Below are 22,188 nucleotides of genomic sequence, written 5' to 3'. Positions count from 1 at the left end.
ACCGATGGGAGGAAGGAGGAGAGGCCGGGATTGGGAGGCAGTACCCCGTGGAGACTACAGCGAGGATCCAGGGGTCCGTGAAATTCTGGCGCCATATATGTGCATGAGAGCAAGCCTGCCCTCCACTGGAGACACGTGGACCTGGAGGGGCGTGCCATGCCTTCTTTCCCTCAGGCTGTTGCAGAGAAGGGGGCCTGGAAAAAGCCCTTTGTCTCCCACCCCCCTTGTTGCTTGTGCCGATGTAGTCAGCAAATAGTCAGGCTGCCTGGACCTCTGCTCTTGGAAGCCGCGGAACCCTCCGCATGTATGCCCCTTGTCCGAGCGCTGCTGTGACTGGGTGTACCTTTTGGGCATGGTCTTTGTCACGATGGATAAAGACCTGGCCATTTGTGAGCTGTTTTTCTTTTTGTCCAGCACCTCGTCCGTTGTGGAGTGGAAGAGGTCAGCCCCTTCGAACGGAAGATCTAAGATGCGATCCTGGACATCCGGGTTGAATTTTGTAGCACAGAGCCAGGCTGTTCTTCTCATGTCTGTGGCAATGCAGATCGCACGGCCAGAGGTGTCAATGTGGGTCACGTTGGACTCCATGTCCTGCGCCACCATCTTGGCCTCTGCCAATCCCACCTTGAATCGTGATTGGCTCTGTACCGGAAGATCTGGGAGGAAATCTGCAATTTCCCGCCAGAGCCTCTGGTAAACTGCTGCCAGCATGGTCTCCGTGTTGGCTTGACGAAGGTGCAAGGACGTGTTGGAATACAGCTTCTTCCCGTACGCCTCCAAGATTTTCTCCTTGCCTAGCAGCGCCGCAGAGGAGGCGGCTGATGACTGAAGGCTTGGAGTATAGTGATGCTGCAGCGATCACCGAGGAGTGTGGCTGAGGATGGGCTGATAGCAAGAGTGTACCCCCCCCACCCACCGCCATCTGCATGTACTTGGCGTCCATGAGTTTATTCACCGGCTGGACTAAGTGAGTCTTGAGACAACCCTTCTTGGCCAAGGCAAAAAGGTCCTTCTACATCGGGATCCCCGTTCTGGATACAGGACATAGCGTGAGGACTTCTGCGAGGACCCCCTGTACTGGTTGCTCGACCTCGGGTTGAGGAAGGCCCATGTACCCTGCCAGCCCTGCAAGAAGATCATGGAAGGCCTTGGCTGAAGATGGCGTGTCGGGTCCACCTCATCATCTGTGTCCACCTGAGGGTCCTGTTGGTCCGGGACTGGAGGAGAGAAGTTGGGAGCCGGGGGCTGCGGTGTGGAGACCGGAGGCTTTGGCGGGGCTGAGGCGGAACCGCCTGGACATTAGGCTGAACCAGGCCCAGGGGTGCCTGTACCGGAGCTTGCGGTGCTGGAGCCATTGGCAGAAACACATCCCTGATGGCATCCCAGAGGATGTCCCACATCTGAGGAGACTTAATGAGCCTGAGGAACAGTTCAAAAAACCTGCCCTTGCAGGCTGGAGTGGTGGTAGGCGATATTGACAGGGTAGCGAGCAGCTGCTGGAGCCGTTGCGTGCCCTGCCCATATGAACGCAGCAGGAACCTGCCTTGCAAAAAGAAAGGGTAAACTGTAGGCCACATACCTGGTTGACCCCAGTCTCACCTTGACACACACACATCCCTTCCCTGGAGCAGCGTCGGCCAGATGTCTAGATTTTCTGGTACGGCAGCCATTTTGTTGAGCTGCCTTCCATGTGCCTGCGTCGTGTTGCTCGGCTCACTGGGCCCCGCCCCGTAAAGGACTCTTGAGTATGGATCATGGGGCCTACCCTGTTCCTTGGGGCCAGGCCAGGTAGGCGTTTTGCCCTTGGCGGATCTGCCTGTAGAACTACATATAGGCACCCCCTCGGACATGTTGCAGGTACTAGGGTGTAGCTCCTCGGGTGAAGACCCGGTAAAAGAACCTTCTAGTTCCTCGGCACTGTCACCGGGAGGATCTACTGACCCCTTGGCCTGTTGGGCGGCAGCTGATTCAGCCTATGTACTTGTGCTGGTTCCAGGACGAGTCCTTGGGAAGGAGTCTCCCTTGCCGGGTGCAAAAGAAAAGAGGGGCCCTACCTTGGGCCTGGCTAGTCTGTTCTTCAGAGACTTTGAGGAAAGCGCGTTGCACGCAGTACAAGCTTGCCAGCCGTGGTCTGGGCTAAGGCACCGTAGGCAGAGGGCGTGGGTGTCTTTAGTCGGGAAGAGCCTGTCGCAGGATGGACACATGCTGAACCCTGTAGAAGTCGACATGAGCCGGGGAGGAGCGTACCCGAGGACAGTGAACCTGAATGTTAAAAAGACAAAAAAGACAGAAGAGAAGAAGCATCCGCACGTGTAATTACATGGCTGAAGCCAAACCAAGGAGCGCTGGTGAATTGGGCCCGTTCCCGCCGAAGCGGAAAAGGGGACTGAGGTGTGGCAGCGGATTCAGGTCAGCTCATTCTTTCCAGGGCCACACCCAAGGGCGCCTCTAAATTTAAAGGGAAGGTTTCTTTCTGGTGAAAAAGGTTCAGTCTCCCATCCCTTGGAATGGATGCTCATGCAGTATGGAGGAAAGGGCACAAGACTTAAGAGTATGCGGGGGGCCGATGGAGTTGGTAATATCTTGATTGGCTGGTTTTCTCAGTGTTAAGCTTTCCCCCCATTTTCTTATCTTTGATGTGCTGTATTATGTTTTGGATTATTTTGTACAATTGTGAAAGCATGTACTTTGATGCCCTGATGGACGAATAAAGTTATGATGATGATAGGAGGGGAAGTCTGACCGCGTCAAATGAGTCCATTTGCATTGCGTGCATCGTTTGCCATCGTCCGGAACTGCTCATCTGCGTTCATTCCTGTCCCGAGAGGGGCCCTGCATCAAGTTCTGCTGCATTCAACTGGGAGACCTTGCACTAGCATTAGACACAAACCAGAGAGCTACCCGAACCTGCAATTCCTGGGAATCGAGGGCAGAGGCTGACGGCAGGAAAAGCCCCTTGGCCCCTCTTCAAATTACCTTCCAAGTCCTGTGAATAATCAGATCCTGGGGGTGAGCTGAAACCTTTAATGCCTTTTAAAAGTTGTGACTTTTAGAAACACTTGGTTTACTTTGGCTTTGCCAATGCTCGTTCAAACAAGCACTCCGAAAGTTGGGAACACGTCTGTTAGCTAGTTTAACTCGTCCTCTGACACTCTGAACTGTTCACTGGACCGCAGAGACCCTACGTTCATTTTTTCCAGCTTCACAAAACTGCAAGAAACTTCACTGAACTTTTGGGCGCAAGGCCTCAAATCTTAGGAATGGACTTCTGAAATTCGGATTGAATCTCTGTGTACTAGTAGTGACAACGCTAGTCTACCTTCCTTTCCGGGGGTTTGAAATGTATTTAACACTACTTCAGTAATTGTATATATATCTTATTTTTAGTATTGAGTGGAACAAGTTACTCTTACCTGGTAAAGTTCTTTTGATGGGATGGTCCAACAACGTATTCCATATCTATGACAGTAATCACCGCAGCATAGCTGCGGTGATTACTGTCATAGATATGGAATACGTCGGAGGACCCAATCCCCTCGAAATAATATTACCCGTTAGTCATTTTTCACTGGTTTGTTTGGCCATAAGTAAAGAAGTATTTTTATACCAGTTAAGTGTGTTCCTCAACTATTTCACTATGTGTGATCATTGTGTATCCCTTACAAGCTCACCACCTCTTGAGAACTAACCTAGACCACTCGCCTTGCTACCTTGAACTGGTTTGGCTACAGCTCCCAGAGTGGTCCCTTGTCAATACTAGGTTGGCCTTCAAAACATCTGTCCACCAGGCCAGATTATAGAAAATAAGTCCCAACAGTGCTATCAAAAACTGATACTCCCAGTCACCAATATTGTAACCCAGGTCTCCTACCAGCAAGGTACTGACCTTTTTACTTAAAACCATACTCCAGTTCCAGGAGTGGAAGCCAGTGTTAGGCAAGATTGTATGTAGTAACCCTGTGGGAGACACCAGCCTTGTACTCTTGGCAATGGGGAATCCAACCTTGGGTATAGGTTTGTACTTCACAAGTTGGTAGAATGACTTTGAAGCCAGCCTTATCTCTAGAGGGGTCAATGTGAACTGTAGAGGTGCAACAGAGATTCACAGTGACAAGTATTCAAATATCACTTAAACTCAAGTTTTCTTATTAAATCATTTTTGAACAGTCCGTTTTAAAATAAGCTTTCTTTAGAAAGGGCAATATAAAACAATAAAATACATTTATAAAATACACTCCTTCAGTTTCAGTTAAGTAGATACCCTTTTGGGATGTCACACACACCTACACCCTTAGGTGACTTCAATTGCTAGGACACCGTGGACATTGATATATCACTTTAACACTTAAATCCAATACTGAGATTGTGGAAAAAGGTTTAGGGGAGGAAAAAAAGGTTAACAAGTTCTCTGAACAGGTAAGTACGTCACAATCCCCCAATGAAGTATAGTTTAACCCTTTCCCAGCTATACAAGTAACTTATGTATGACTTTTTGGAGGGAGAGAAACACAAAGTCAGAGGGTAAGAAGAGTCTGCAGGGAGCCAGGACAGCCAATGTCAATCGAACAAAATCTAGGGCCGCTCAGGCACTTCTTGAAGATCGGACTCAAGTCTTGCACAATGTAAGAATCACTGGTGGGCCACAAACAGAGGCTTGTGAAAAGCAAAGAAGCAAGCAACTCTGTAAAGGGCAGCTAATGCAAGTCAAGTGAGTGCAAGCAAGCTACCCACAAGAGGCAAGTACCCAGAGTTAGACAGTACCTTAGTTCTGAAGAAAAGGGATCCAGCTGGCTTCTGTTCCTGTTGCAGTCCTGCAGATCCTGTGTTCCTGGGCCTCAGTCATGCGGACAAGAGGGAGGATGTCTGGGGACTCCCACACTGCAGTTTGAAGGTCGGCGGCAGCAATAGGCTTACTCCAGATCAGTGGCACTTTGTGGTTTTAGCCATGTCCAAATAGCACCACTGCTGTTCTTGGACACCTTGTGGGCTCCTCTTGCTTCTGGGTCCAGCATTCTGCTGAGGTGGCTCAGGCTTGGGTCACCCTGCTTCAGGAGGGTCCTCAGGATCTTCCTGGAGCGCGGGTCCAGTTTAAAGACGATGCACTTGTTCCTGGTGTTCCTGTCCCCATGCACTCAGGCAGAGGGGTTGCACTGAAGTTCGTCTTGGGGGTCAGTTGATCCCACCAACCCAAGGGAAGAAGTCGTCCGTCCCGGGCTTCTCTAGGCGATGCAAAAATGGGAGCCTTAGCACTGCAGTAGGGCTTCACCGGGCAAACCAATGAACCAGGGGGCACAGCAAGCTTCTCTTCCAGTTTCCTCTTTGGTTCCTTCATCCAGTGGTCAACTGCCTTCCTTGCAAAAGACCTCACCTTTTATGCAAGTTTGTCCCATTCATTCGCAACCTAGCTGTCCCTCACACACCAGGGCGGTTGTCCTCCAAGGACAGCCAGCCAATCACCTTTTGGTGCATTCCTGTAACCAAGGAGACTAAGCACAGAGTTTCGGGAACCACCCTCGCTTCCTGCCTTGCCAGACACACTGGAGCCAGAGGTAGGCTACATCCGTGAATCCCACCAAAGACAAAACGAACAAAGGAACCAAACCTGGTTTGGCGCGCAGAGTAAAATCCAAGAAGGACATCACAAACAAGAAAAGGTGAAAAAAGAAGACTTTGCCATTTTGACGAAATTGGCACCCATGGGTGCAATACTACAGCTGCGAATTCTGCCTGCATTAAAAATGCATAATGGTAGGACAATTAAACCACTGCCACTAGCCATTAGTTGTAGTGAGGGTAACAAAATGGTTACATGAGAAAGTAGACAAATGGGATACTAAGTAACCCTCCAGCACTCCAAATAAGATGGTGTGTGCTGGGTCTACAAAGAGAAAAAGGCAAGTAAAGTCAATTTCACCTTACTACTCTTGGAAACAGTAGTTTATCCAAGAGAAGGTATTTAAACCTTTAGAGAAATTCAAAGGACTTCTCTGCGACACTGCACGGAAGGCGCTGTGTGTCACAATACAAAAAGATGATTCCTATGGTGTTTGTCAGATTCCCAAACCAAAAGAAACAGTCCAAATCAGATAAAAATACATGTGTGAGAAAAAGGTTGCACTCCAGGATAAAAATGAAAAGTTCTTAAGTCCAGAAAAAGAGCTGGGGGGTCTGTAAAGGTAGAAGGGAATTAGCACAGAATTGAAAATTCTCCCCCATAGCCATTCCACCTAAATGACATCTCTAGCACCTTAAAAGATGTGGCATTGCAGCATCTTCTGGCATCACCAATGCCCATAACTGTATGGGGTCTATTGAGTTATCATTCTAAGCGTTCGTCAACTCTGAGCTAGGGTGTCCGGAGACCCCAAGGGATTGGAGCCATAGAGTTATGCAGCGATGGTTCATTGAATTAATGCAGCCGAGTAGGCATGGCCGCAGAACATTTAGTGGCTGTCACATTTCTTCAACCATAGCCAGCAACTTGCATGTAATGGACTAAACGTCCACAGCCATCACCTGTGGCGCATGGACGGTTGCCTCTGGCTCATTAACCAACCCCAACTAACCTTTCAGGTGAGAACCTAGGAGGTGACTCATTCCATTTGTTTCCCCGGAATGCCAGTGTTTGGAGGTACTCCTGGAGTGGGATTTCTTACTGTGCTTCTTTTCCTTAGAATGGGCTAAGCGCCTTTTCCCCAGAGTTTGTCCTTCGCGATTGCCCAGAGTGTGCCCTCTGCACAAGAGCCTGCAAACCCTTCCTGCAACAGGTTTGCCTCCTTCTGGGACTGTAAGTCTGAAATCCCCAACTTCAAAGTCAACACAGAAATCCTTGCAGTCCTTGCTGCCATGATTCACCAAGAGAATAATTGCATGACCACTTACGATGGGCCATAAACCCAGATACCTTTTTACAAATCTTGGTATATGTTTAAGTGCTGCTAAATTCAAAATGTTAGGCTTAATGTCAAACCAGAATGACCACTGGGGAGCAAAACTTGATGTGTTCTAAAGTCCTGCTACCTGTGGAGACAGAAAGGGAATGGTTGGCCTAAGTGTGTGCAAGTTGTGGGACATCTTAGTGGTGCAACGACTACATGCAGCACTATACAGCGCAAGTTAGAATTTGAGGTCCCAGAACGGAGGATAAATCTTTCTCAAAGAAAGAAAATGCAGAGGAGATTCCATCGATAATTGTTTTATTAAGCACACCATTTGTAGGAAGAAAGGACAATTTTAAATCTAACCATTAGATGGTGCAGTAATGCCTTGCATCCAATTCTTTCTACACATAACCAATACACTTGTCTTGCACCAATACCACTCTCCATCTTTGCCAAATTTTGACACATTACTGAAGTGTCGACCGATTATACAATGTTATGCCTTGCCAACTGGATATATGGTTATACAAGGCATACACAACTACTAGCCAACACCTTCTAGCGATGCGTTATAAAAAGCTTGCATTATAAATCAATTCAGCAGTTAATTTTGTAATGCCTTAAAAGTTTGTTAAGAAAGCAAATCAGAGCCAAACTTCTTTTATGGTAATTTGATCAGCAACCAAAGATGGTAGAGACAAAAAAAAGTAGGTTATTTGAATTTTATTTGAAGAAAAAAGTGGTACTCCCAACATGCGATTACAAAAGCATTTACAATATTTAGCACGATAGGATAATTGAGATGGAGAGTGTCTTATCTATGCTTTAGGAATATCCTAATGCAGAGGGCACTTTCAAGTAAACCACAAACCTTCCAAAAATATAATTTAGTGTAGAATGGTGGCGTAAAAATTAGCAGATGTCTGCAAAGACTCATGGCAATAAAGAAAGTTTCAATTAAGCTCTAGCATCGACGCAAATAAAAAAGGCACATAAATAGGTTTTCAATTAAATGTTGAGAATAATTTAGACCAAAACTGTTTTGCTTTGCAGACATGAGCATAATTAACAGGGACTTCTTGGAGGTCACAAGTCTTGTTTAGGTAGGCCTTGTTTAATAAAAGACCATACAACGCTAAAGCCATTCATCAGACAAGACTCAAAAGAACTCTGAGCCCCAGATCAAATATATACATTTTTAATATCAAATATTTACAAACTGGAAATCTTGACACGATTCCCAGGTTAAGAATACAGTTTTCATGTCCTCTTAAAATGCAGAAAATGTCTTGAAACGGAAGGTCAGTTTTGCTTTTCTATACAGGCAAACCTATAGCCCCAACTGAATTCAGCATAGTATGGAACTCGTGTACAGAATTTGGTGATCAAAGTTATTCCTTGTTTTTTAAAAAATAAAATACCTTTTACTTTCAATGTAGGTCCTCCGTTGAAGCCTGCCTATTGCAAACCAATTACAGCAATTTCAGACGGATATGTTGAGATAAAAATGAAGTTCAAGACTGTCCAAAATAGGAAAACAACATTATGGACAAAGACATCATTACAAAGTATTTTTATCACCAGAGATTATGAAGAAAAACTTAAGACAAACCTAATCAGTGGTTCTGTCATTCATAGGGGTGGAGAGGGTCAACAAGTTGAACCGCTATTTTGATTTGGTCTTGAAAACTGATGCACTAAATGATATCCCTATTTATTTTACTTTCCAAAATGCATAAATGAAAATATCTAAAAATAATTAGTATGCAATGGTCAAGTAATAAAATTGAGCAATGGCACCAAATGTTCCCAAATAAAAGTCCACCTGCATCGAGATTTTGGCCTCATTGAATACTTTACAGAAATGTCCCTTGCAAGATGCACTCCCCTTAGGGGAGAGAAAATGGGGTTGTAGTGGCATAGTGATAACGCAGCATATTCAAATGCCACAGCCAATTCCAGTCTGTGGACTGCCTTTAGCAGTACATTTTCAAAGCATTAAAGGATGTTGGGTCTCTTAATGCAAGCTAAACTAAGAACAAGGATCACACTCATCTGCTTTTAGCTTGACCAGAGAACAGCAGACAACCTGAAAAATGACAACTATCCTTCGAACCAATAAAAAATGAGGACTGTGGCATATGAAATTTTGCATTCCAAAATTGTAATCCCTAAAACGTAGTTTTCTCTTTCAGATCACTCTTCTTTAAAACAAAAAAAGTCTGATAAATGTTTTAGGAAAATCCATTACCAGGTTTTTATAAATGAGAACATTGAACCATAAGTGCAAACATTTTGCAAATAACTGGTAGCAATTCATATATACAAAGGAAAACAATCAGAAGAACAAGTTTACAAGATACTGTACAGATGCTGCAGCTTATAAAATAGACCAGTACATGAACCTGGCGAGTTATAAACAGACCCAATGTTGGGTTTAAGCATAATCTACAACCTATTCAGGATGGACATGAACAGATCAGAGGACACACATTTTCACATTCTCTACATAAAAATACAACTCTCACAAGTGTCTGAGGACAAGTCGTTGAATGATGGAAGGAAAAAAGTATCAAGTTTTGAAATGGGCCTTTCAAGGCAAGGTTTACTTCACAAGCCCAATCTTCTTGGCTTCAGTTTCATAGATTAACAACCGCCACATTTTCACTATAAAAACTTCTGCCTCTTCATCTAGTACCTGCAAGTCAAAGAAAGAAAAGTTCAGGTTGTTACCATGTCATCACCAACAATGAATGAGCCATAAGGGTTTAACTTTGAAGGAGTTAATGATCCGAGTTTTTTGTATGTCCTGTATGACAGCTAATGAAGCAGCAACATTGGCTAGGAGTCCAGAGGGATGTGCAGGCAGAGCAATAAAACTAGAATGTTGGCTAAAAGCTGGGGTAAAGCAAAAATGATAAGTTACTCACTGTAGTGACTAACGTACTCTTAGTCCATAGTTCCCTTTCCGCCATACTGTATGGGCATCCCTTCCAAGGGACGGGAGACAACCTTTTTCACCAGAAAAAAGTGTCATCCCGATGAAATTTAGAGGCGGGTGCGGCCCAGGAAGCACGCACTGCCCTTTGGCACCACACCTCAGCCCCATTGACCCGTCAACAAGAGATTTAACATTGCCCAATTACACCAGTATTATTAGGGGGGAGGTTGGTGGGACTTATTGGAGGAAAGGGGGCTATGAACTAAGTGCATTAGTCACTACGGTGAGTAACTTATAATCACTTACGTCCCGTCCCCTTTCCTCCATACTGTATGGGCGATTACAACTTATTGTAGCCCCAGGGTGGAGAGGAGACTCTCCTTAAGCAAATAGGTTCCTGAGAACCACCTGCTCGAAAGCCGCATCAGATGTATAGCCGGCATCCAAACGGCTTGCAGAAAGCCGAGGGAGAGTCCCAAGTGGCCGCACTACTTATGACTTGCCAAGAGACATGGCTCTGGAATGCGATGGCCATTGCCTTGGCCCTGCCTGCGTGGGCATGCATGTTGGCCGGGAGAGGCTTGTGCTGGCCCTCATACGCTTCTTTGATGGCAGAGGCCATCCAGTGGGATGTGGAGGCCTGATGGCCTGGTCTTGAGCTTCCGAAAGTGACAAACAGGGCGTCCGATTTGCGGAAGGGTTTGGTCCTGTCCAAGTAGAATTTCAGGGCACGCCCGACATCCAGGCAGTACAGCACTCAGTGCTTCGTCCTGGGGATAGGGAAAACACATAGGAAGGACCATTTCCTCGTTCAAGTGGAAAGCAGACTGAACCGTGGGCAGAAAATCCAGTTGTGTCCGTGGGACTACCTTGTCCTTGTGAAATGTATATGGTTCAGAGGCGACCAGCGCCTGGATTTCGCCGACTCTACAAGCCGAGGTGAGGCAGACTTGTAAGGCTGTCAGATGGTGATCAGCCTGATGTCCACAGACGCCATTGGCTCGAACGGTTTGTGCGCCAGGCCGCCCAAGACTATGTTCAGGTCCCACACTGGGTACTGTCTTTTGACGGGCGGGTAGAGCCTTTCGAGTCCCGTCAGATGTTTGACGATGCGATTGGAGGAGGAGAAAATACCTTCCTCTGAGTTCCTGTAAGCCCCAATGGCTGTGAGGTATGTGCGGCGGGTGTCCACTTGCACGCCCGAGTGTGCGAGGAGCGCCGAAAATGAGTGTCATCCGAAGTGCATGCCATGGGGTCGAGCCCCTTGGAGTCTGCCCAGTGGCAGAAACTGGTCCATTTGCTTTTGTACTGGGCCCTGGTAGCCTTGTTCCTGGCTCCCTGTATGATCTACAGATTGGCCTATGAGAGGCTGAGCTGCCGCAGGGCTACCTGCTCAGGTACCACGCTGTGAGGGCTAGTTTCCCTGGCGCAGGGTGGATGCTCTGCCCCCCTGCTGAGCCAGATTATGTGCTGGGCCCATCGGGAGGTGAATTGGACACACTTCCGAAAGGATGACCAGCTCCGGAAACCATGGCCTGGCTGGCCACCATGGAGCCATTAGAATGAGGAGGAGTTGGCAAGAACACTTGATTTTGCAAATTACTCTGAATCGGGGGAGTGGTGGGAAAGGCGTAGGCTTTCATGCCAGTCCACTGGAGGTGAAATGCATAGCCCAGAGAGTTGGGGCCCTGACCTTGCCAGGATGCGAACTGGGTATACATCTTGTTGTGCTAGGTTGCAAAGATATCCACCTGGGGGTGACCCCACCTGTTGAAGATCTCCTGAATAACGAGGTTGCTTAGATGACACTCAATTAACCGCTCCCAGCCAGCTGAGCCTATCCTCTTCCAGGTTGGATTTCCGTGGGAGATGTACTGCCATGAGGTAAATGTCGTTTTCCAGAGCCCACTCCCACATGCTGATCCCGTTTGCACAGAGGGGATCTGGTGCCTCCGTGCTTTTTGACGTAGTACATGCTGGTTGAATTGTCCGTCTCGATGAGGACAACCTTGCCCCTGAGAAGTGGTAGGAATGCCCTGAGCGGCAGCCAGATGGCATTCAGCTCTAGCCAATTGATGTGGTATTCTTGCTCCTGTGGAGTCCAGGTGCCGTGGACCGAGAGATCGTCCAGGGTGGCTCCCTAGCCCTCGAGAGAGGAATCCATGATCAGTGGCCTGCGGAGTGGGGGGCAGGAAGGGCTGGCCCATTCGTAGGTTGCAGTCTCTGGACCACCAAGTCAGGTCCGGGTGGAGAGATGGAGGAACGTTGATCATCTGGGATTGAGAGCCCCGCTACTGTTTCCATGAGGCCGCGAAGTGCAGCTGAATCCTCCTCATCCTTAGTCTTGTGTGCAGAACGGCTAATTGGACCACTGCCAGTAGACCCAGGAGATGTTGGTACCACCATGCAGAGGTCACTTCTCTGCTGAGGATGTGGGCGGTGGCCGAGATTTTGTCCTCCGACAGAAATCTTTTCTCGGCACACGTGTCCCAGATGAGGCCCAAGAACGTCAGTCTGTGTAGGCTGCAGCTGTGACTTCTCGAGATTGAGCGAGAAGCCCAGATCGTGCAGTGTGTTTATAAGGGCACGGGAAGAGTGCTCAACCGCTTCCAGAGATGTAGCCCTGACGAGCCAGTCGTCGTATGGGTAGATGTGAAAGACCTGTGCTCCGAGGAGGGCCGCCACAGCATTCATGAGCCTGGTAAAGATCCTGGGGGCCGAGTTGAAGCCAAAAGAAAGGACCTTGTATTGAAAATTGTAGCCCATGATCCTGAACCGTAGCAAAGAACGATGGGGCTGCCAAATCGGGACGTGTAGGTACGCGTCCTTCAGATCCATGGAGAATATCCAGTCTTCCTTGTCCCATGTCTCTGCTATAAAAGCTGGCGTAACCATCTTGAATTTTTGCAGGGTTAAGGAGAGGTTGAGAGTGGAAAGGTCCAGCACAACTCTCAGGCCTGCCTGGTTCTTCTGAATGATGAAATTCCTGGAGTAAAAGCCAAAGCCTCGCTGGTAGGCTGGGACTTCCTCCACTGCTGGCTCTCTACGAGCGACCGGATCTCCGCCAAAAGAGTTGCTGTACCAACCTGTGGGAGGAGGGAGGGGAGGCGGTACCGTGTGGATAATACGGAGAGGATCCAGGGGTCCGCAAAATTTTGGTCCCAGAAATGTGCATGGAAAGCAAGCCTGGTACCCCCTCCCCCCCCCCCACCGGAGACACGTGGACCTGAAGGGGCATGTCATGCCTTCTTTCCCTCGGAGGCTGTCGCGAAGGAGGGGGACTGGAAAAAGCCCTTACTCTCTCCCCCCCCCACCACCTTTTTGTTGCTTGCGCCGGTTCTGAGACAACGAGCGGTCCGGCAGTCTGGATCTACGTTCCTGGAAGCTGCTGAACCCTTCGTACATGCGACCCCTACCTGAGCGCTGCTGAGATTGGGTGTACGATTTGGGCATGGTCTTTGAAAGGATGGATAAAGACTTGGCCGTTTGTGAGCTGTTTCTTTTTGTCCAGCTCATTGTCCATGGAGGAGTGGAAGAGGCCCACCCCCCCGGCCCACTCTAACAGTAGATCTAGTATGCGTTCCTGGAACGTCCTGGTTGCATTTTGTTGCCCTGGATCCTGGCTGTCCTCATGTCCATCGCAATACAGATGGCACAGCCAGAGGTATCAATATGGGCCAAGGTGGATTTCATGAGGTCATGTGCCATTAGCTTGGTCTCAGCTAGCCCCACCTTAAAGCGGGATTGGCACTGGGTGGGGAGTTCCGGGAGGAAGTTATGTTCTGTCTGCAATTTCCCGCCACAATTTTTGGTTGGCGGCAGCCAGCATGGTATCGGCACTGGCCTGATGCAGATGTAAAGAAGCGTTGGGATAGAGTAGATCTTCTCCTTGCCTAGCAACGTCGCAGAGGAGGCGGCGGACGACGACGACAGAGGCTTTGAGTATAGTGATGCCGCAGCGATCACTGAGGTGTGTGGTTGAGGATGGGCCGAAAGGAAGAGTGTATCCCCCTACATCTGCCTGTACTTGGCACCCAGGTGTCGATTGGCCGGCTGAGCTTAGTGGGCCGGCTGAGCTTAGTGGGGTTTGAGCCAGCCCTTCTTGGCCAGGGAGACTACATCAGTCTGTATAGAAATCCCCGATTTGGCAGAGGGGCGTTAGGCAAAGTTTGTATGCAGTACCCTCTGGGACCACTACACAAAACTAGGACTACAGGTGTAAGCAAAACCAACCTCTGGTAGAAGTCTGTACCACACAGTTTTTGGTAGCAAGCCAATCCGCCAGGCGTATCTCGAGAGGGAATGTGAGTTTGTAGGGGCGTTACACAAAGGTCCACAATGACAAGTATTCAGATAGACACTTGCACTCAAGGTTTCATCCCTGTGGCTATCTAAAGGACAGTGCACATACTGCATTCTACCTCTGCCGCTCAAACTTTATTACTGAATCAGCTAAAAATGTATATGTGTATGTATATGATGACTACTACCGAATTAACTCCTTTGATGCCGATGCCCCTGTTGCAGTATTGCACCGTTTGCCTATTTTGCTGGCCATATGCAACTGTCCGCTGCCTACTATCAACCATAGTTGCCAGGTCCACCCTAGCCTAGCCTCTGGATAGCACGGACCAATGCCATGATCGAATCAGCCTATTTTGTTATTTAGACCAACCCAGACCCACTGCCTGCTCGTAACTATTGTTGCTATATTACTACTGCTATGTTGCTATTCTGAGGCCCATTGCCGGATTGTAATTACTTCTGCTATTCCTGACCTAGAATATTTTGTTGGCCAACCCTACCGAGGCCCTTTGCTTTGTACTACTTGATTTATCCATGATACGCCCACGTTGTCACCTGTCCCACACACTTAACGTACACACTAGCTAGTTGCTGCATCATGATTAGCAAACTCTGCATTATCCTACTGTTACTCACCACTTCCAGATTAGACATCAGGTTTCTTAACCCTGCCCAGATGGAGCCCCCACTAGGCCCCAACCAATGCTCCACCACTACCTTCAACCCCACGATCAAGGCCACCCCCTTTCTACCTGCACTGAATACCCTCAGCCGGGACGTAAGACTTAGGCCCACACCATTCCTCCCCAATTTACACTTTCAGCCATCTAGGAACAATAATGACACTCCCCATCCCTACCATTGAGAAAAATCCACCTAGCCTCCCAGCAGGCATACCCACCATCTGCAGTGACACCTCTAAGAAACAATAGACTAAGGACTAGGCTCTCTACGCACCTTAGCCAACTAGCCAAACATAACCCTAAAACCATTAGCAAATCAACTACAGTATAATATGACCAAAAACACAACCGTGAAAGACCTCACGCCAATCTGACAGACCACAGCTAACAAAACCCCCCCGCCTCACTCAAAAGCAGCCCATTAAAGGGGCTCTACTAAACGCTAGATCCCTTGTAGCCCAAACGACAGATCGCAGACATAGTTCTGTCAAACAACCTTGACTTCCTTCCAGTACAGAAACCTGGCTGCATACTGCAGCAGGTCCGTCTCTAGCCCTAGCGAACCCCGACAACTAATCTATTCTTAGAGCTGATAGACCCAACTCTAGAGAAGTTGGCACCGCCATCATCTTCAGATCCCCAATAGACATCAGAATAGCCACCTCGACTCCCTTCCCCTCATGCGAACTCCTTTCAGTTAAATTCCAAACCTCACCCAAAAGTACCATCTCTATCCACCTAATATACAGGCCTCCAGGTCCCATAGGGTCATTTGAGGAAAACATTACATCATTAGCGACTGACAATACCAAACTCACTGCGCAAAATATTATCCTAGGTGAATTTAACCTCGGCTAGAACGACATAAAAGATAAAAGGCAACCAAAAGATAAAAGCAAAATGGCCATCCGACTCCTCCTAGACTTGTCGGCGGCCTTTGACCTGGTCGACAACAAGATACTCTCTGAACACCTCGCATCAGCAGCTCACTTTGAGCGTTCCATCCACAGTACGAGATCTACCTACTTCTCCTGCCTAGTGGTACCTAGATACAACCTCAAAAGAGCAGGCAGCTCCAGCTTCCCAGTCCTGGCCTCCCAACTTTGGAACACACTCCCACAGGACATCAAATCCATCCAAGTATTTGAAAATTACAGAAGTAGTGTGATACCTGGCTACTCCATAAGTACTAACCCAACCTTCACTCACAGCCATGCACCCAGATTGGTTCCCTCTCCCTCAATCATGACTGTACTTATGCTTAGACTATTGCATTAATTGAATTTCATGTCTTATGTAATATTCTGTATGATCTGTATCATGTGTTTTATGTACCACTATGCATGTTCTGTAAAATGTAATCTTATTCTTATCCACTAGTGTCCAGATACCCCTGGGTCAGGCACACTATACAAGTAAAATGAACAAGCAAAAACACTTTAATTTATTAGACAATCATTTATAAAGCATTCACTAAAAGGAAACAACCACTATCATACAGAAAATATACTACAATACTGATTAATAAGCATTTTTGAACCCTTGAAGTAGGAGCAAAATAGCATTAAAGTAGGAGCAAATTAATATCACAATTACTTTAAGGCAGTGCAAATAGTGCGAGTTTACCCGAGGAGTTGATTCAATGCAATAGGTAAGCCAAAGTCAACGGACTTGTGTTTTGTGTAGGTAAAAACGGTTCTGGTATTTAAACGGAAAAGTCTTTGCCACGGTGTTAGGCAGAATTGCATGCAGGTTCCCTCTGGGACTGCCACACACAATTAGGACTACAGGTGTAAGCAAAAACCAATCTTTGGTATAAGTCTGTACTGCACACTTTTTGGTAGCGAGCTGAGCAGCCAGGCTCATCAAGAGGGAATGTGAGCAGTAAAGGAAGTTACACAGAAATAACAGTGGTTCAAGTACACACTTCCACTCAAGGTTTCTTGGTAAAAAAATACATACATTTATTTACACAATCATTTAGAAAACATGCACTAGTAGAAATCAACTCAATATTAAAAACCAATACACTATAGTAACAAACTAAGTTGTAGGGACAGTTTGAGCTCCCCTGAAAAAGGAGCCAAACGGCACTTCAGTTACTTTCAATAGGAGTAGAAATACATAAGTTTATACAATGGATTAGAAAACACTTTAGGCAATGCAAAGGTTCAGTGTACCAGGAGGGTCGATTCAATTCAATAGGCCAGGCCAAAGTCAATAGTCTAGTGTTCTTGGATAGGACAGAACAGTTCTGGCACAAATGGAGAAGTCTTTGTTAAAGTTTTTAGAAGTAGTTTAGACGAAAACAAATCATCTGTTGGGTCACAAGATGATTAGGCTTGCAAGTTGGGAAAGGTTCACAAACTTTCACCGCGAGAGTTAAGATCTCTCAACCAGATGGCACAGTACCTTATGTGAAGAAAAAAGATGCAGCTGAAGACGTTGGTTCCTGGCAGTTCCTGCAGATCTCACTGTTGCCGAGCCTCAGTCGTGGGGACAAGAGGGAGGACGTTGGGGGATCCTACACTGCGCGGGATCGTCGTTGGAGCAAACAAAATGGAGTCACTTTGCTTCAGTAGCCATTGCTTCAAGACACAAACTGGCTTCGCTCTCCCTGGCTAAACCTTAACCAGCATTGAGAATGGTATCCAGGTGTCTTCTGAGCTGACTGGTCTCACCAACTCAAAAGGAAGAAGCCGTCCTTGAAGGAGCTTCTCTGTCGAATGGAGATCTGGCGATTCGGAGGTGCAGCAGGGCTTCACCAGGCAAACCAACGGTCCAGTGGTTGCGGCAGCCATCCTCTTCCAGCTCATCTTCAGTTCTTTGGTTCCAGTGGTCGACTGCCTTCCAGTCCTGGAGCCTCACCTTTTAAACAGTGTCTCCCATTCATTCCACCCTGTCACTCACCCAGCAGGGTGGCGGTCCTTGCCGGACAGTGGGCCAATCACGCCAGAGTGCATTTGGGTCTCCGAGGAGACTAAGTACAGGGAGTTTCAGGCACCTCCCTCACTTCCTGCCCACCCCAGACACTCAGACGTCAGGGGCGGACTTCAGTTCTGAAGCCCGCCAAAGGCTCACGAATAAAGGGACCAAACCTGGTTTGGCGCGCAGTTAAAAACTAGAAAGACCTTTCCACAAAGAAACAGTGAAAAAAGATGACCGGAGTCTGTTTTTACAGAGGGGTCTTGGGCGCCATATTGAAAAACATGGCATCCCCGATTTTTAGCTACCGGTGTTCGGGGTCGGGAAAAATCATGGTAGTTTGTTATAAGACCATTGCCACCAGCCATTTCAATAGGAAAGGGTAGCTTTTGACAGCTACAAGAGTGTTTAGACACAGGGGATACCAAGTAACCCCTCCAGCACTCTAAGGAAGATAGTGTGCGCTGGGTCTATGAATTTAAAAAGACTAGTAAAGTCAATTTCACTTTACATTCTCTGGGAAACAGTTTATCCCAGAGAAGGTATTTAAACCTTGGGACAGCCTGAAAGGCTTGCCTGTACCACTGCACTGAGGGTGCTGTGTGACACCTGAAAAGCGCGCCGCGGACAAGACACAGCCCGGCGCCCCGTCTAGCTGCCCCCACTTGGGAGTCGGCCTAGACCATCGGGGGTTTTAAGAGAAAACAAAAAAACATCCAGGCGCTCAGCCCGGGAAGCCTGCGCGGCGGCAGGGCTTCCCACAGCGACAGAGGCAGGCCGCTCCGCCGCCGGCCCACCCGGCCCAATTCCCGCTCGGCCTACGCCTGGCCCCGACCCCCTCCGCCGCTCCCCTTGCGGGGAGCCGGACGGAGAGGCGGGCCAGAGTAGGCACGGGCAGGGGGTCGGGTGGGACCACTAGAGTCTTCAAACCGCAGCCCGGCCGCACGGGGCCAAGCTCCAGGTACCTGGTCAGGAGGGAAGGGGCCATCGCTCGCGCACGTGGACGGCAGGAAAGTAGCTTATATTGAAGAAAAAGATGGTGATGGAGACTTCTGTTCCTGGCAGTTCCTGCAGATCTCGCTGTTCCTGAGCCTCAGTCGTGGGGACAAGAGGGAGGACGTCGGGGGAATCCTGCACTGCACGGGGACAGATCAGCAAGCTGGCAAAATGGCAATTCTTTGATACTGGTTGCTGTCTTTAAGCACACAAACTGGTGTCCTTCTCCCTGGTTAATCCAAACCAGCTCCAAGAATGGTATCCAGGTGTCTTCTGAGCTGACTGGTCTCACCAACTCAAAAGGAAGAAGTCGTCCTTGAAGGGGCTTCTCTGTAGAGGTGAACTTCGCTATTCAGACCTGCAGCAGGGCTCCACCAGGCAAACCAACAGTCCAGTAGTTGCAGCAGCCGTCCTCTTCCAGCTTGTCTTCGGTTCCATCGTTCCAGTGGTCGACTGCCTTCCAAGCCAAGAGACTCTCCTTTTAAACAGTTTTCTCCCTTTCATTGCAGCCTAGTTGCCATTCACCCAGTAGGGTGGCTGTCCTTGCCGGACAGTCAGCCTGCCAATCACGCCAGAGTGCATTTGTTTCTCCTAGGAGACTAAGCACAGGGAATTTCGGGCAACTCCCTCACTTTCTGCCCACACCAAACACTCAGACACCAGAGGCGGTCTTCAGTCCTGAAGCACACCAAAGGCATAGAAACAAAGGGACCAAACCTAGTTTGGTGCGCAGAGGAAAACACTAGGACCTTTCCAAAAAGAAATGGCGAAAAAGGAAGACCGGGACCTGTTTAAACAATGGCTGCTTGGGCGCCATCTTGAAAAACATGGCTCCCGCAATTTTTTAGCAACCAGTGTTTGCTGTTGGGAAAAATCATGGTAGTTCGTTGTAAAACCACTGCCACCAGCCATTTCGATAGGAAAGGCTAGCATTTGACTGCTCCATGAGTTTCTAGACACACGGGATACTGGGTAACCCCACCAGCACTCTATGGCAAGATAGTGTGTGCTGGGTCTAGGAATTTCAAAAGACTAGTAAAGTCAATTTCACTTTACATTCTCTGGAAAAGAGTTTATCCCAGAGAAGGTATTCAAACCTTTTGGAAGTCTAAAAAGACATCCCTGTGTCACTGCACTGAAGGTGCTGTATAACACATGAAATTATGCCTATGGAGTTATCTAAAACTCCATAACCAAAGAAATAAACACAGAAAACAAACGCAATTAAAATGTTCAAAGTCCCAAAGTTCTGCAAAAGAGCTGGAGGGCTCTAAGACAGAGGGAATTAGCACATTTATGAGAATTCTCCCCAACAGGCTGCCAAATTGGGATGTGTAAATACAAGTCCTTCAGATCCAGGGAGCACATCCAGTCTCCCCTTGCACAATGTTTCCGCTATAAAAGCTGGCGTAACCATCTTTAATTTCTGCAGGGTTAAAGAGAGATTGAGGGTGGAAAGGTCCAGCTCAACTCACGGCCGCCTGGTTCATCTTCTGAATGGTGAAAATCCTAGAGTAAAAGCCCAAGCCTTGCTGGAAGGCCAGGATTTCCTCCACTGCCAGGCTCTCTACGAGCAACCGGATCTCCACCAGAAGAGTTGCTGTCCCAACTTCAGGGAGTGGAGGGAGGAGAGGCTGGGTTGGGTAGGCAGTGCCCCATGGATACTACAGAGGAGCCAGCAGTGCGCGAAATTCTGGCGCCAGAAATGTGCATGGACAGCAAGCATGCCCCCCACTGGAGACACGTGGACGCAGAGGGACGTGTCAGGCCTTCTTATCCTCGAAGGCTGTTGCGGAGGAGGAGGACAGGAAAAAGCCCTTACTCCACACCCCCCTTTTTGTTGCTTGCGCCGGTTCTGAGACGGTGAGCGGTCAGGCTGCCTGGATCTCGGTTCCTGGAAGCCGCGGAACCTTCCATACATACGCCCCCTGTCGGAGTGCTGCAGTGACTGGGTTTAACTACTGGTGCGTGGTCTTTGTCAAGATGGATAAAGACTTGGCCGTTTTGAGCGGTTTTTCTTGTCCAGCTCTTCATCCGTGGAGTAGTGGAAGAGGGTACCCTCCCGCGTCCCCACCCCACCCCACCCTCGAACGGCAGATTTAATATGCATTCCTGGACATCCGGGTTGAATTGTGTTTCCCGGAGCCAGGCTGTCCTCATGTCCAGGGCGATACAGATGGCACGGCCACAGGTGTCAATATGGGCCACGGTGGATTCCATGAGGTCCTGTGCCTCCAGCTTGGCTTCAGCCAGTCCTGCCTTAAAACAAGATTTTCTCTGCGTAGGGAGTTCCAGGAGAAAGTCTGCAATTTCCGGCCATAACCTTTGGTTAGCGGGAGCCAGCATGGCGTTGGCCTGACGAAGATGCCTGGACGCACTGGAATACAGCTTCTTCCCGTACCACTCCGATATCGTCTCCTTGCTTCGTAGCGTTGCTGCTGTGGAGGTTGATGATTGATTGATTTGTTTATTTATAGAGCGCCTTACACCAAGGCACTGTACAATGGAACAACTAATACAGAGAACAACAACAAACATTGGGAGCAAAAATTACATCATGAATCATTCGACAACAAAACAGTGCAAAGAGCAATTAACTGAGGGGGAGGGGAAGTGGAGTGCGAGTAGGATTGGTGAGGGGGGTCAAGAGAAGGACAGAACAAGTGAAAAATGGAAGGGAGAGAGTGAAATAGGAGTGGGGAGAGGAGTTAGAAGAGGGAAAGAAGGGGGGAGGAAGAGAGGACAGGGGAGGCCTTCAGGGTGGAGAATGGAGGAGAAGGGATTTAAGGAAAGTGCGAAATGAGGGGAGGGTCGTGGAAGAGCGGATTGAGAGGGGGAGTGAGTTCCAGTGAAGATGAGCAAGGAGTTGGAAGGAGCGGAACCGGGAGGAAGCACAGGGGGAAGGAGGTACAGTGAGGAGGAAATGGTCAGCAGAACGAAGTGAGCGAGAGGGGGAGTAAAAGGTGAGAAGGGATGATGACTGAGGCTTGGAGTATAGTGATGCCGCAGCAATCACAGAGGAGTGTGGCTGCGGGGTGGGCCGATAGCAAGAGTATCAGCCTCCATCTGCCTGTAATTGGCGTCCACTGACCGGCGTTAGGCAGAATTGCATGCAGTACCCTCTGGGACCACCACACAATTAGGACTACAGGTGTAAGCAAGACCAACCTTTGGTATAACTCTGTACCACACAGTTTGTTAGCGAGCCGAGCAACCATGCTTATCTCAAGAGTGAATGTGAGCAGTACAAGTAGTTACAGAGGACTTTCAATCACAGTGGTTCAAGTAGACACTCATAATTAAGGTTTCTTGTTAAAACACAATAATTTAGAAACCATTTCACTAGAAGGTAACTTATTATACAATACAAAACTAAGCTTTTGAGACAGCTTGAGCTCCCCTGAAATAGGAGCCAAATGGCAGTTCAGTTACTTAGCAATGAGCAAAAAGGACAAAA

General features: G+C 48.2%; 1 protein-coding gene across 12 annotated transcripts in view; it reads right to left on the bottom strand.

The window, feature by feature from the left end:
- Positions 1–7,589: 7,589 nt before the first annotated feature.
- Positions 7,590–22,188, bottom strand: part of RBM25 (RNA binding motif protein 25) — an 841,835-nt gene continuing 827,236 nt past the window's right edge. For all 12 annotated transcript variants that reach the window (XM_069638623.1, XM_069638627.1, XM_069638622.1 and 9 more), the window contains one exon: positions 7,590–9,579. In XM_069638623.1, the coding sequence (XP_069494724.1) occupies positions 9,487–9,579 (93 nt within the window). In that variant the 3' untranslated portion in view covers positions 7,590–9,486. The remainder of the gene's footprint in view (positions 9,580–22,188) is intronic.

This window comes from Ambystoma mexicanum, chromosome 14 (genome assembly GCF_040938575.1).
Source record: "Ambystoma mexicanum isolate Mex_15411 chromosome 14, UKY_AmexF1_1, whole genome shotgun sequence".
Lineage (NCBI taxonomy): Eukaryota > Metazoa > Chordata > Amphibia > Caudata > Ambystomatidae > Ambystoma > Ambystoma mexicanum.
Note: the sequence above shows the minus strand (reverse complement) of the source record. Positions and strands in the feature narration are given on the sequence as shown.